This window comes from Mirounga leonina, unplaced genomic scaffold (genome assembly GCF_011800145.1).
Source record: "Mirounga leonina isolate KUSES-001 unplaced genomic scaffold, KU_Mleo_1.0 Mir_128, whole genome shotgun sequence".
NCBI lineage: Eukaryota > Metazoa > Chordata > Mammalia > Carnivora > Phocidae > Mirounga > Mirounga leonina.
In genome coordinates, this window is record NW_023270320.1 from 20,765,559 (window position 1) to 20,781,045 (window position 15,487).

A 15,487-nucleotide genomic window follows, 5' to 3' on the forward strand; every position below is an offset into this window, starting at 1 on the left:
CAAACTCACAGCTCACATCATACTCAACAGTAAAAAGCTGAAAGTTTTCCTCTAAGAGCAGGACTAAGACAAGGATGCCCACGGTCATCACCTTTATTCAAAACATTACCAGGAGTCAACCCAAAATGGTTTAAAGACCTAAATGTAAGACCTGAAACAATAAAGTTAAAAGAAAACATAGTCTTATCAATTTTTTGAATCTGTCTCCTCAGCAAAGGGAAATAAAAGAAAAAATAAATAATTAGAACTGTATCAAACTAAAAAGCTTTGCACAGCAAAGGAAACCATTAAAAAATGAAAAGGCAACACACTGAATTGGAGAAGATATTTGCAAATGATATACCCAATAATGAGTTAATATCCAAAATATATGAAGAACTTACACAACTCAACACCAAAAATGAAACAAAACCAAGAGTCCTATTAAAAAATGGGCAGAGGAACTGAATAGACATTTTTCCAAAGACATATAATAGATGGACAACAGATACATGGAAAGATGTTCAACATAACTAATCATCGGGGAAATGCAAGTCATAACCTCTATGAGATATTACCCTACACCCATCAAAATGGCTCTTACTGAAAAGGCAAGAAATAGCAAGTATGGGTGAGTATGTGAGGAAAAGAAAACCTTCATACACCATTGGTGGGAATGTTCACTGGTGCAGCCACTATGGAAAACAGTATGGTGGTTCCTCAACAAATAAAAAACAGAAAGCATACAATCTAGCAATTCCACTTTTGGATATTTATCTGAAGAACATGAAAATGCTAATTTGAATAGATATATGCACCCCTATGTTCAGTGCAGCATTATTTGCAATATCTAAGTGGAAGTAACCTATGTGTCCATCGAAAAATGAATGGATAAAGAGTATGTGGTATAGATACATGATGGAATATTACTTAGCCATAAAAAAGAATGAGATTTTGCCATTTGCAATAACACAGATGGACCTAGAGGGTATTACCCTAAGTGAAACAAGTCAGACAGGTAAAGACAAACACCATATGATTTCACTTACATGTGGAATCTAAAAAACAAAAGAAATGAACAAATAGACTCAGAAATTCAGCTGACCCTTGAGAAATCCAGGAGTTAGGAGCGCTGACACTCCCCCTCAGTTGAAAATCTGTATACAAATTTTGACTCCCCTAAAACTTAACTATTAGATTACTGTTGACTGGAAGGCTTACTGATAACATAAAGAGTGTAGTAACACACATTTTGTAGGCTATATGTATTATATACTATATTCTTACAATGAAGTAAGCTAGAGAAAAAACGTTAATAAGAAAATCATAAGGAAAGAAAACACATTTAGAGTACTGTACTGTATTTATTGAAAAAAGTTCATGCATAATGGACCCACGCAGTTCAGACCCATGTTGTTCAGGGGTCAACTGTACAAGAACAAAGTGGTGGTTGCCAGAGGGAAAGGTGGTGGGGGAATGGGCAAATAGATGAAAAGGTATAAACTTCCAGTTATAAAATAAACACATCACAGGCATGTTAAGTACAGCACTGGGAATATAGTCAATAATATTTTAATACTTTTGTATTAAATTGTGTGGTGACAGACTTATTGTGATCATTTTGCTATGTATATAAATGCTCACTGTATCCTATACCTCAAATATTGTATGTCAACTATACTTCAATTAAAACAACAACAACAAAGGCTTAAGTGACAAAAGAAAGAAATCAATTAACTGGACCTCACCAAAATTGGAAATATTAATGCTTCAAATGGCCCTATTAAGAAAGTGAAAAGAGTGGAAGAAAATATTTGCAAATCATCTTTCTGATGAGGATCTGGTTATTCAGGTTATATATAAAGAACTCCTACAATGCCAACAATACAAATAATTTTTAAGTGGGCAAAAGATTTGAATAAATGTTACCCCAAAGGAGACCTACAAATGGCCAATAAACACATGAAAAGATGCTCAACATTATTAGCCATCAGGGAAATGCAAATCAAAACCACAGTGAGATACCACCTCATCCCTATTAAAATGGCTATAAGAAAGAAAGATAAAATCAAGTGTTGGCAAGAATGTGAAGGAACTAGACCCCTCATACACTGTGGTGGAAATGTAAAATGGTGCAGTCACTTCAGAAAACATTCTGGAAGTTTCTCAAATAGAGTTCATGTAGCTTTCTTTTAAAGGTCATCTGATTTTCTAACATAAAATCACTCTACAGCATATTAGCTAGATCTCTTTTTCTCCCAAATACCAGGATGTACTAGAAATTTAAAACAAAAGAAAATAAAAATCTCAATGTGTATAGAATAGTTTTTGTGTTTTTTTTAAATTAGAAAAGATTTAGTAAAAATACATTCAAACTCAGGCTATGGGGAACCTTTAGAATTTAAATCACTCTGGATGGTTGAGTCTTCCTTAGTTTTAAGAACTTACAAAAGGTTAACAATTATAATTCCCTCACACATCCCTGTTTGATTAAGCTGAGAAACTGGACATAGCTTGGAAACATCAAGGATATTAGTTATTCCCCTTATTAATATATCCACCCTACTTTCTTTAATTACTTCCTAACTACAGGGCCTCACAAACTTATACCTCCTGCCTAGCTTCCTGAAGAGAAGGCCCTGTTCATCTCTGGCTCAGTATTGTACCCTTAGCACCGAACATGGTCACAAGAATGATACACTGTAGTCAATGTGCTATAAGTCCTTTCTCCCTTTTAAATTGCTGTTCTAATCTTCAATGCATTTAGAAGCCACATAACTGTCTTATAAATGAGTATTCAATGAGACAATGCAGTAATATATGGGGGCTGGTTAGCTATAGATCAAATATAGGAACTGTAGTGAATACATTTCATGAATCTTTATGGCTTCTCAAGAGACAAAACTTTTAAATTCCCAGTTGTGCTTCATTGTCAATAGACAATCCATTATCTAAATGGGTGAAGCTGTTTTAAAGACCGATGCAGGTTTGTTCAGTAGAAGTGTAAAAAAGAACAGAAAAATGTTAATCTGAACCGTTAAAAGGTGTTAAAACCTGATGCTGAGATTTAGCAATGGAAGACTATACAATTTTAAAAGAGCATTTATTGCAGAAAAAAGCATATTCTCCATTTTAGATCACATTTTAAAAAATCATTTTAAAAAACTAAAATTATCTGTTATTAATAAAATGTCCTTTTGTGTCTGATCGCTTGTTAATCATGCTGACCAAGTTTTAGCCTATGCTGATCCAAGCCATAAGCAGCTAAGTTTGTGCCACAACTGAAATTCTGTTTTAAGCCAAATAGTGAAAAAAATCACTGTAAATATATTTAAATACTTGCAATGATAACATGACTTTACAGATTCTTTTTTTTCCTCCCTTCATATTTAAAGTTGTCACTTACCCACATTAAAAGCTGTAAATAGATTTTTTCTTGAGGGACCTAAAAAACAAAAGAAATATTTGTAAATTACACATTTTGAGTGAAATAGCACACAAAAATTAGCCATTTAAAAACATTTTCAAAAACAATCCATTATCTAAATTTTAGGTTCCAGATGAGAAATACCACTGAAATACAATTAACTTTATCAAGTATATTCTAGGTATAAAATATTCCAAATAACATCAGGATGAGTGTTTAAGGGTGATATGAATCCATTGCCACAAATTAAATAGGACAGGAAAACTAGAGTATTTTTTCAGTCAAGAACAGCCGGAGTGCAAATGTTAACAGTACTGAATTTACACCCATATTACACAGTTGATGTCATTCCACTGCTGACAGAGCAAAATAGGCAGGGTATTTATGAAAGACAGTCCCTAGTGTGTGATTTCTAAATTGCCAGGCATTAAATCCAATTCACTTGCTATTCAGCTAGGATGGAAAGAATACTGAAGCTGCTTCTCCAAACTGACACAATATGAAACACAACCAGGGGATCCTTTTGCAATGTGTATGTATATCAAATCACCAAACATACTACAATTTTATTTGTCAATTATGCATTAATAAATCTGACCAAAAATACAAGTAGTGGTAATACGTACAGAGCTACAAAGATAAGTCACTAGAACAAAACAAGGAGCACTTCTACTTGACCAGAGATGGTCATTTCTAGAGCATCATCATCTGCAGATTACTAGTTAGAACAGCTGCCACATTCTACCTATCTGTAGAATTTCACAGAGACCATAATCTCTTAAAATATGTGGCCATTAGGGGGGGCACCTGGGTGGCTCAGCTGGTTAAGTGTCAGACTCTTGGTTTCAGCTCAGGTCATGATCTCAGGGTCATGAGATCGAGCCCCATGTCAGGCTTTATGCTTAGGAGTCTGCTTGAGATTCTCTCTCCCTCTCCCTCAGCCCCTCCCACTGTGCTCCCTCCCTCTCTGTCATTCTCTCTCTCTCTCTCTCTCAATAAATAAATAAATAAATAAATAAATAAATAAATAAATAAATAAATAAATAAATAAAATCTTCTAAAAAAATATGTGGCCATTATAAATGAAAATCATTCATCCCCACTCAAGTAAAATGTTTGTGATACAAAAGCCTGCAAATTCAACAGCAAGATGTATTAGAAAACTGGAGTTCCCTATTCCATAATGTTATCAATGGAATCACAGAGTTCCAATTCTCTGGAAGTTATTTAGCATCAAAGTCTGACATCCCTTTTCAGTTACTGGTGTATGTGTAGATGCCGGGGCCTTATCATCATTAATAAAAATTGCAGATTTACATACTGATGTCATTCCAGCAAGAATGTCATTCCAGCAATGGGTAATCTGATGCATTAGAAACTTATTTAAGGGGCACCGGGGTGGCTCAGGTCATGATCCCAGGATCCTGGGATCGAGCCCCACGTCGGGCTCCCTGCTCAGCGGGGATCTTACTTCTCCCTCTCCCTCGGCCTGCTGCTCCCCCTGCTGGTGCTCTCTCTCGATATCTGTCAAATGGATAAATAAAATCTTCAAAAAAAATAAAATAAAATAAAAAGGCTAATTCTTACAGGCCAAAAAAAAGGGGTTCTTAACTACAACTCAGGAGCATAACCTACTGACCTGTAATTTCCCTTGAATGTAAGGTAAATCTGAGTTGTGTGAAAGTCAAATGACTGCTTGTAAATGGTGTCATCGAGGCAGATATTCTTGTTATATTTGACAATATGTTATCTGACCAGTTTTGCATACTTCTCTTGCCTCCTTATCAGTTCACTCACACAAACCATTGTGCTGTTTTCATTAACTCCTGTCTTCTAATTGAAATTGTCTATTAAGAATATATTTGCTATCTATTTTTCCTTTGTTTTTATGACTAATAGAAATCAAGAAAATTCATTAGCTATATCTTAACCTAGATATCAGGGTAAGGGATATACATATTTTTTATTTCCCCCCTGTCTGCCAAAATCATTAATTGTCTCTTACTCTGTAACTAAGCAATTTCCTTCTGTTAAAACTGAAATACTGGAAAATACTTTTCCTGTTATTGATAAGATGGTTATATCCCAGAGTGACTATAGTAGCTGAGATCTACTAGTAGTGTAAATAAAATACTTTTCTTAAAAAAACTAACACACACCACCCCGAATATGGGTCACATATTCTATTTCAAGTTTCTCATTCATAATTCTTTCAGTTAAGCAGTCTTTCAATTCACTAAGCACGAATCCAACTTCTAATGTGCTTGAAAATCCACTTCAGATTTGGTGATAAATTGCATGAAAACATTGTATAGTAAGTATATACCACACATTTTGTAAACCTGAAAGTTCTTCACAGCCAAAGCAATTACTAAGTGAGTAATACAAAGAGGGAGACGAGAAAGAACAGAAAAAAAAGAACATGGTTTGGACCAAAGGTGGGAAGTAAATTATTCATTTCTATCTCATGGTTCTAGATCACTATCTTAGAATAATTTAACTCTGGAAGTCTCATTTATTTTTACCCTATACCTGTGTTTTATCTCTTGATTTATGGGCATCAAGTTTTAACTACAGAACCTACGGACTCTCAGAAGATATCCTTTACGGTAAAAATGTAGTATGTGTCTTTTTTCAGAGAGACTCTTTGTAAATAACCGTTCAAAGTCCTATGAACCTCGCTGCCAAAATTTAACTCTCTGCAATGAGGAACATACCTTTTGGAGGAGTTTTTAGTAAGTGTGCATGAGCTCTGGATACCAAAGGCTTCAAATATAAGGATCCTGAGGAACCATTCTGAAATGCTGGTTTGGGAGGTTTTTCCTCATACTTGATGACTGTAGCATTACCAGCTGCAATAAGAGAGAAGAGTACATTTCATTTTATAGATAAATATAGCATCAATTTTCCACAACTTATTCCTTCCTTCATGAATCAGTAAGTGCTCACTAAGCACCTACAACGTGCCAGACATGTAGCTCCTGTCCACAGAGATGCAAGGTAAATGCTACATCCAGAGTGACCGTATGGAAAAAAAAAGAAACAACCCAAAAAACAAAAACACAAAGTGACTATACATCCTGGCATAATCCAAGTTGATGTATCTTGTCCAGTTGAACTTTCATCCCAAATAAAAGTTGGAAGATAAACTCTATGGCCATCCCGTGCCATGTAATAAGCATGCCCAAGGTGCAGCGATGAAGAGCATCCATCTCCATGAGGACAAGGCAGATGTGTCAATAAGCTAATAATAATAATAATAATAAACACAGGCAGCCAGCTGTGCTACTAATGTGAGAACAATAACACACAAATTCCTTGGTAGCTACAAAGCTGAGATCTGGTTCTGCTCCTCCCCTGCTCCAGCCAGGAGGTAAAAACTCTCCCATCTGCCCTGGAACAGAGGTGCCTAAGTCCCAAAGTGAACACATAAAAGCAAATCCCACCTAAATAATGAAAACCACCTCTGATGTGGCAGGTCAATCTACTCACATGGGAATCCTCCCAGAAAGAAACCACAAATCGTTTCCAGGCACTAAAAGAATGACTCAACAATTTTTGGAGAAACTGTGGTGCTTGCCAACTCTGCTTAGGCTGTGCTCTGAAATTCTGAGTCCACTACAGTTAACTAGGGCAAGGGCGCTGCCGCAGAAGCAGACCTACAATATTTTCCAGGAAACCTGTCAGGGTCAAAGTTAGAGGGAAAAATTAAGTGTAACAGGCCCATGAACCCTGGAAGGGCACTTGCCATTTTGCTACAGTCTCTGATTTTGCCTCCGGTTCTTCATTAGGACTCAGGAGACAAACTTAGCACGTCAATGGACAGTGAGACTTCAGAATAAAGGACACAGCTTTAAAAAAATAATGGTGATCATTCACAACTGGTTGATTTCTATCAGAACCACAAACTGAAACCATGGAGAAACAGTTATAGCAAAGCCTGAAGTAGATGTTTGCTTACTCTTATTTCTGCTTTTGCCCAGTAATGACCAAAGCCCTTCAGCATCAAAAAACTAAGCATCAAAACAAACAAACAAAAACTAAGTGTCTTTCAGTTGCTTGAGGCAACTGTGTAGCCCGTATTTATATAAGTTCTTCCAAAATTGTGCATTTCCTCTTCACGTTTATGGCTGGCTTCCCGTTGGATTATAAAGGGAAACCAAACCTTCTATAGAATTCTTAAGACTTGTATTTGTCTTTTGGGGCAGGGAAAAGGGCAGAGGACAAGGAAAGGAACAGGGCTTGTTTCCTACACTCTGAACTCCAAATGAGAATGCATTTTCATATTATGTTTTCACTGAAGGAATTATTTGATCCATAATGAGGTCCTAGGAAATAGTGTTCCTCTGCTACGGTATAGTTAGGTGGGCTTTGTGGCTACTTTAGGAATGTAACACCATTACCATCATTTATTTCAGTGTTTTGGGCAGGGAGAGTCTACATTTTAAGATCTCAGAAGCATCAAAACCCTCATAGTGAAGGTTTGAAAAATAGTACCAGCACCAGGCGCCTGGGTGGCTCAGTTGTTAAGCATCTGCCTTTGGCTCAGGTCATGATCCCAGGGTCCTGGGATCGAGCCCCGCATTGGGCTCCCTGCTCAGTGGGGAGCCTGCTTCTCCCTCTCCCACTCCCCCTGCTTGTGTTCCCTCTCTCGCTGTGTCTCTCTCTGTCAAATAAATAAAATCTTTAAAAAAAAAAAAAGGAAAAAGAAAAATAGTACTAGCATGTAAAGATCGAAACAAATGACTGCAAATCTCATTATTAAAAAAATTAATTAGCAGTAAATTTTTTAAAAAAAAATTAGCAGTAATGACCTAAGGAAAAAAAAAATCAGCATTTCCTTAAAACACCATTCTAAATTCACCATTCTCTATAACTGAATCATCTTTGAAAAAATACATTGCCCAGAAGCTTAGCTCCTATAAGGATTTTTAACATTACTGTTTGGCTTTTCCTAAGAGATTACCAGGTTACACAACACTCAAGAGTATAAACCCAGCAGTTGGTCCTTTTCTCTTCATATCCAAGGAAAAAAAAATCCAAACAAAAATACTTGGAGGGGCGCCTGGGTGCCTCAGCTGGTTAAGCGTCTGCATTCAGCTCAGGTTATGATCCCAGGACCTGGGGATCAAGCCCCATGTTGGGCTCCCTGCTCAGTAGGGAGCCTACTTCTCCCTCTCCCTCTGCCGCTCCCCCTGCTTGTGCTCGCTCTCTGTCAAATAAATAAATAAAATCTAAAAAAAAAAAGAAAATACTTGGAAAGTTTTCTGGTCCCTTTTCCCCATAAGAGTTCATCTTTTTATCCATGTCCCCTTGCTAACCATACAAACCACTGGCATTTTTATATCACCACAGACTCACTGGGCCAGAGGGGAAATCTACAGGTGTACTCATTCACTGCCTGGTTCCCAAGATTAATTCCCCTGCCACCAACCCAAACTGGATTTTTTTTATTGTTTCTCGATGTTCAACTCCTAGTTCTAAGCATCCAGCTCTATTCTAATACTCAACACATAATCATAAATTTCTTCATTACCAACCTTGATTCCTTTCTTCACCTCACACTGGAAAAGGGTGAGAGTCTACCCTATGTATAACTATGTTATAAATATAAAGACAGAAATTTTTCACTAGGTTATACTATCCTAACTCCTAGAACAGTGTTTATAGATGTCAGTTAAACCTGTAAAGACATGCTGTTATTCTCCCTGATCTACGTCAAATCACTCTACAACGAGCCATCTGTTCGTTCTTCCTGTGCCCATATAACATTTCCCATATTAGGTGAGATCAACACAGAGTCTTCCCTCCTACTGAGAGATTTCTGTCAGTTTCCTACCTTCTTTCCAATTCTCTTTTCCCAGAACCCAAAGACTTGGGTCTTTGTCAAGCTGAAAATTACAGGGAGCTAATGTAAATGATAGTACTGAAGAGACTACTACTGTAAAATTCAACATAACTTTTTTAAGGATGGGTGCGAAAGGACTTCACGGTCTTAACAGAAGCAAAATTTTATAGAGCATATCTTTTAGGTTTTCATATAAAATGAATATTGGGTTTCAATCTGCATTTTTACTTTTGCTAAATCAAAATTTCAAAAGAAGTAAATGATATTATTAAAGTCTTAACCATGTATTCTGACAATCTGGATTTCAGTCTTACTTTTCTTGAAACTTTTTTTTTTTTTTAAGATTTTATTTATTTATTCATGAGAGACAGAGAGAGAGAGGCAGAGGGAGAAGCAGGCTCCCAAGGAGCAGAGAGCCCGATGTGGGACTCGATCCCAGGACCCTGGGATCATGACCTGAGCCAAAGGCAGACGCTTAATCATCTGAGCCACCCAGGCGCCCTCTTGAAACATTTTTTTAAATTCATCAGGAGCAAATAAGTCACCTATTCAGATTTTGAAAAATTGAACTGAGTTTAATTTATAGACCTAATATAAAATCGTATGATCCCAAATTCATTCATACTTTTCATTTCTCAGCTTTAAAAACAAAGGATCTGGGCGCCTGGGTGGCTCAGTTGTTAAGCGTCTGCCTTCGGCTCAGGTCATGATCCCAGGGTCCTGGGATCGAGCCCCGCATCGGGCTCCCTGCTCAGCGGGAAGCCTGCTTCTCCCTCTCCCACTCCCCCTGCTTGGGTTCCCTCTCTCACTGTGTCTCTCTCTGTCAAACAAATAAATAAAAATTAAAAAAAATTAAAATAAAAATAAAAACAAAGGATCTTCAGTTTCCAAAGAACAGACTAAAAGGATTTTTCACTAAAGCACAAGACAAAAGTCTCACGAGGCACAATACTCCTGTCCCTTGGCTTTCTGTCACACACAGACAGGAGATGTTGTCCCGGACACAAAATGCCACTTGTCAGGCTCAGCGTAAACACTGGACCCAGCACCAGATCTATCATCAACTTCCTAACATGGGAGGGTCAAAATCCATATACAAGGATAAAATTTCTGAGTTTGACCAGGTACAATGACAGACAGACACACACACACCCACACTCCCTCTCTCTCTCTGATCATCTACTGTACACACTTCCCACTTTTACTCTTTCCCAGTTCACTAGTGGTGGGAACAAACTATGCTGAGCTGCACACACTTTTATGACCAACAGTGACCCATCTTTCAATCCCCTAAATACTCTGTTGGTGCATTGCTTTCTAGTAAACCCCACTTGAAGGATGTACTTCTCTATGAGGCATGATATCCTGAAAATATTTTTCCTGCCCTCTATTTCAGTTCCTACCATGGCAGCTGATTGGGTATCCTGATGGTATCTAAATTTTCCCTTGTCCAGAGCTATTATATCCAAATAATAAAAATAATAAACTGTTTGGAGGAAAAAGTGCCCATAATTTCAAGTAATGGAATCGAATCCATTATCTCTGAGTTCTGGTCCTGACTTGGCCACTGCCTAGCTATGAGTCCCTTCATCTCTCTCTATATAAATGAGTGGGTTTGAAAATCAAGTTTGGAAATGGTACACATGCTCTCACAGGGCCCTCACTAAACAGATATGGTACTCAGTACCTGTGAGATAATAGAAAATATATATTGGGTCTCTGCCCCCATTTCCTAGCACAGATCTCCTGAAATCCTTTTAACTTCTTTGGTGACGGGAGTATCTTTTGTTCTAATGAAGTGATTCTGTGTGGGTTCCCAGATGGGGACTAGTCACTGGGAAGACCAAGCCATGGTTAGACTCCTGGAATTTTTGGCCCCGCCCTCCATTTTCTTGAGGAGAGCAAAGGGTTAAAAATGAACTTAAGGATCAATCAGGCCCTTTTATGGAAGCCTCCATAAAAATCTCCAACTATGGAGATGGGAGAGCTTCTGAATTGGTGCATACCTGCAGAAGGGATGCACACTCTTCACCCTTCCTGCGTACCTTGCTCTATGCATCAATTCCATCTAGATGTTCACCTGTATCCTCTGCTACACCCTCTTATAATAACTTGGCATTTATTAGTAAGTAAATGTTTACTTTAGTTTTGTGTGCGGCTCTAGCATATTTATCATACCCAAGATAGGAGCCGTTGGAATCTCCCATTTACAGCTGGTTGGTGAGAAGTACAGCTGACAACCTGGACTTGTGACTGGCATCCGGAGGGGGTTGGGGCCAGTCTTGCGGGAGCGAGCCCTTAACCTGTGGGATCTGCTGCCATCTCCAGTAGATGGTGTCAGGATTGAAGACCACCCAAGAAATAGCTGGCTGTGGTAGAAACTGCCACACGTCTGGTGACCAGAGTGAAGTGTTGTGAGTGGGGTACCAGTGTGAGAGTCAAGGAGACACACAGAAGGAAGGACTGGCTTCTCCCGATATAGGAGGGAAGAGCTGTAGGTTTTTCTATTATAGTCCCACTGAAGCCACAGGCATCCTCAAAATTCTCCTCAGCACAGTGCGACAGTGGCCACGATCCCTGAGCGACCGTTTGTCTGAAGAGTCAATATGCGATATCCCACATGAGGTCGCCCAGGTCCCAGCAGCTGTAATAACAATTTAAAATCGCCCCTGTTCTGTTGCGATCCTTGGTTCTAGTGACTTCAATTATGCCAGAAAAATAGATTCTCTGGAATCCTCAGTTTCATTTCCCCATAGTCCAAGTGTGATTCAAGTGAAACAGAGTAAGAGAGATAATGGAGTCTGGAGAGAGTACAAAGAGATCCTCAGAGAAGCCTAGGCAAAAGAAATTATTTTCTTATTACAGAAGGGCTTCTCATTGTTCCAGACTTATTTGCAAACTAACATTTCATACTACCTTCTAGCATCTGGCCAGCATTAGTTTTGTTTACTGAGCTATGTATATATGCAGAGCCAACCTTCTGCTTATTCCTGGAGTTCTTTTTGTCCATCTGTATAAGGCTACCTACTGTGCCAGATCATCTGCCCACCTGACTTGAAATCAAGTCACTACTGAAGTCTACACTTCCAAATTCCAAAAGCAAAGTTACTCAACTGGGTAGTAACAAGAATGTCTCCTATATACCCCCAGAAAAACACTGCAAAAATGAAGACAAAATTAACGCCAGTCTAGATAATAGCATTTTCTTATTTAATAGTCTATTTGGATGTGCATAAGTATTAAGTGTGTGATACAGAGCCAGAGTATATCCACTGCCTCACATCCCCTTCCTTACCTATGGCAGACATCACTAGTCAAACACAAACTTTTGCTCCGACCCTGGAAGCAGCCTGAAAACCTTTCAACAATCTACTCCAGGTACTTCTGACCAACTGACCAGTGTGGGCAGGTGAGACAATACTCACTGGCCATCACCCTGCGGGTAAATAAGAGGAATCCTTCTATCAGCTTGATCACTTCAACAACTCAAACACCCACCTTCCAAACTATTAGACACCATCTTATTGTAGTGAAGGAAATCGAAGTGGTCAGAAACATTTTTGCTACAAGGATTTTTAAGATGACGTAGTACTGCCCTCCTGTTCCTCAGGTGAGGATCCTGAGGCTAAGACAGTGGAAGATCATCCACCTTCCCATGAGTTGGCAGGAACACTAGGAGGAGTCTGAGGTGAACGCCCTTTTCTATGTATCACACCAGCTAAGCCAGGGCTGGCCATGAAGTCCAAGGTCAAGAATACTCCACTTCTTTAGCTACCCTCCTGTTCTCCTAAATTCCAAAAGAGTACAAACAGCTTTAGTGTGCGTCTCTTGCATTTCCCCCCCCTCACCATCTGTCTCTCAAAAATAAACATATTTGTATGTGTGTGTGTGTGGCCAAACGGGAAGAAGGAAGCCTTTGGATTTCACATTCGGTAAGGGGGCAAAATTACACACTCACTAAAGGCTTCCTTCCACACATACACAATGGCCCTCAAACCATCAACTCTCTTCAAGACCTACAATATATATTTTTATCCAATGATCTTAAAAACTGGACTTTAGCGGAGTCTGGGAGAGCTTATGAATGAATGTTTAAACTCTATGCACGAGCACATTTGACAGAGAAGCTACTGGGCAAATACAAAGAAATGAGCAGCAAAGCAAGAACACACTCTTGAAAGGGGTTTAAATGCTTAACTCAGTATGAATCCAAACGGTTATCAAAAGATTTCCTCACATGACCCATCATTATCAGACATAGGAAAAAATTCAGTTCAAAATGATTTTCATGTCTTAAAGTAATCTTTAAAAGGTACGCATCTTTAATATCTTTGAATATAATGAGTAAAATAATCAAAGAAGTGATGTTTTAATTCCAGGAAAATATTTTTCTATACTCATACAACTATAAGCTACATACACAAAACTACTGCTTATTTAATCAGAAATGAGACCAGTCTTTAATAATGAGGTCATTTCATGTACTCGGCATGCCGACAATGCCACTGAATTATATTAAGTCTGAAAACACAGAAAATACAGAATAAAATTGATTCTATTTAGAACCATTCACAACTTATATGTAAATATGCCAGTATAACAATCAACAAATTACAAGTTATAAAAATAACAATCAAGAGATGCTAAATCAATTTATTGAATAAAATTTAAGCATGCTTACAAAGAAAACAATCAAACCAGAAATCGTCGACCTACTTCTTTTCCCAGTAAGCGTGGCTAACAAAGGAACTATACAAAGGCTGTAGGATCCCAGGACCAGCAGTGTCAGGAAGGTAGCATCATAGTGCCTCTCTGAACCAGCCGGTGGGGTGAGTGTAGAATTGATAAATATTTCTGAAGAAATATCCGTCTCTGTACAACTGCGAAATCCTCCTGGTACAGTCATTTAAAAAGATCAAAGCAATCTTAAGCAGGAAAAACTGCAGCCATGTTCACTCTCCTATCCCTCATGCTTGCTCTTAGTTGAATTAGAATGGAGGGGGAAAAAAAAAAAATCTGGAAGCTCCAAGGCACTACACAAAACAGATTAAACCAGCTAGCAAATCAAAGTAAGAAAAGACTCATTGATTTGAATGCTTAATCTGCAACAGGGACGCATCCACCGCTAGGCAGGCTCTGTGGGTATACGGTAAACCCCTTTGTTACAAGACAAAAAGGAACGGACAAAAGCACTTTACAACCTCCTTCGGAGAGTCAGACACAGTACTGAAACGGTGGCCAAGTCAACATGGCTGTCAATGGAAAAGGCTGGAGAGCGCCACCACCGAACGTGTCTGCTTCCAAGGGTCACAAATTCCATTGCTACACGGCTCTCGGAGAGCTCGCTGGTGATTCTGCTTTGGCAGTTTGTTTTTAAAATTCACACCGCAAACAGAGAAAGCTGCAAGGGAAATAACCTCAAAATAATACATGTGTGAATTCCCTTTTCAAATCCACAGGACATTCCTGGCTACATGCAAACCCTTCCTATTTTATGCCACAACTTTAAAAGTGAAACAATAAGCGGATAATAAGCCTTTTTAATTTTAAGTAACACATTTTAATATTCACAAAGTTTCCAGGACACAGCTACTTACTATCACGTGAGACAAGCTACTGCTGCTAAGTGACCTCTCGGAAATGTGCTCATTAATTCGGCCATTAATTCAAAGCCTTCTCCTCCACACAATCACACTCTCAATTCTGTCCCATGCTGGCTGAGTGCCCTTGGGCCGGCGAAAACCTCTCTGAGCCTCACTCGCTCACCTCATATACACAATCAGAGCAGTGGCAGAAGGTATTTGAGAAAGAAGAAAAAAAAAAAAAAAAAGGAAGAATTTATGGCAACCTTATAATAGCGCTCCACACCCAGAGGTTCAATAACTAGGACTCCACTTTGTCCTTGTTCCAGCACTAGAAACAAATTGATCCCTCCTTAAAGCAGAGAACTTCCCTCCTTTCCACCTCATGCTTAATAATCTTATTTTATCTGGTATTCTAGTTATTCAGGTAAATATCCTCTTCAACCACCTTTTAGATAAGGGCCATTTCTTTTATATCCCATATCCCTCACAGCATCTATCGTGGTGCCCGTACCCAGCAGACACTCCACAGCTGTTCAAATTAATAAATCTGTGAGTGATGGTGTGAGGAAATTTAGAAAGGAAATGAGCAAATACTTAGACCAAATACGTCTTTCGAATGAAAAAGATAGCTCGGGGCGCCTGGGTGGC

At 38.6% G+C, this 15,487-nt stretch overlaps 1 protein-coding gene across 4 annotated transcripts in view; it reads right to left on the reverse strand.

Annotated features, from left to right (window-relative positions):
• MTUS1 (microtubule associated scaffold protein 1) overlaps positions 1–15,487 on the reverse strand; it is a 167,825-nt gene that overhangs the window by 65,879 nt on the left and 86,459 nt on the right. For 3 of the 4 annotated variants that reach the window (XM_035004151.1, XM_035004152.1, XM_035004150.1), the window contains 2 exons: positions 6,124–6,258; positions 3,386–3,424 (listed from right to left, as the gene is read on the reverse strand). In XM_035004151.1, the coding sequence (XP_034860042.1) occupies positions 3,386–3,424; positions 6,124–6,258 (174 nt within the window). Of the gene's footprint in view, positions 1–3,385; positions 3,425–6,123; positions 6,259–13,970; positions 14,534–15,487 lie in introns of those variants that run through there. The other variant, XM_035004155.1, reaches the window with a different exon arrangement.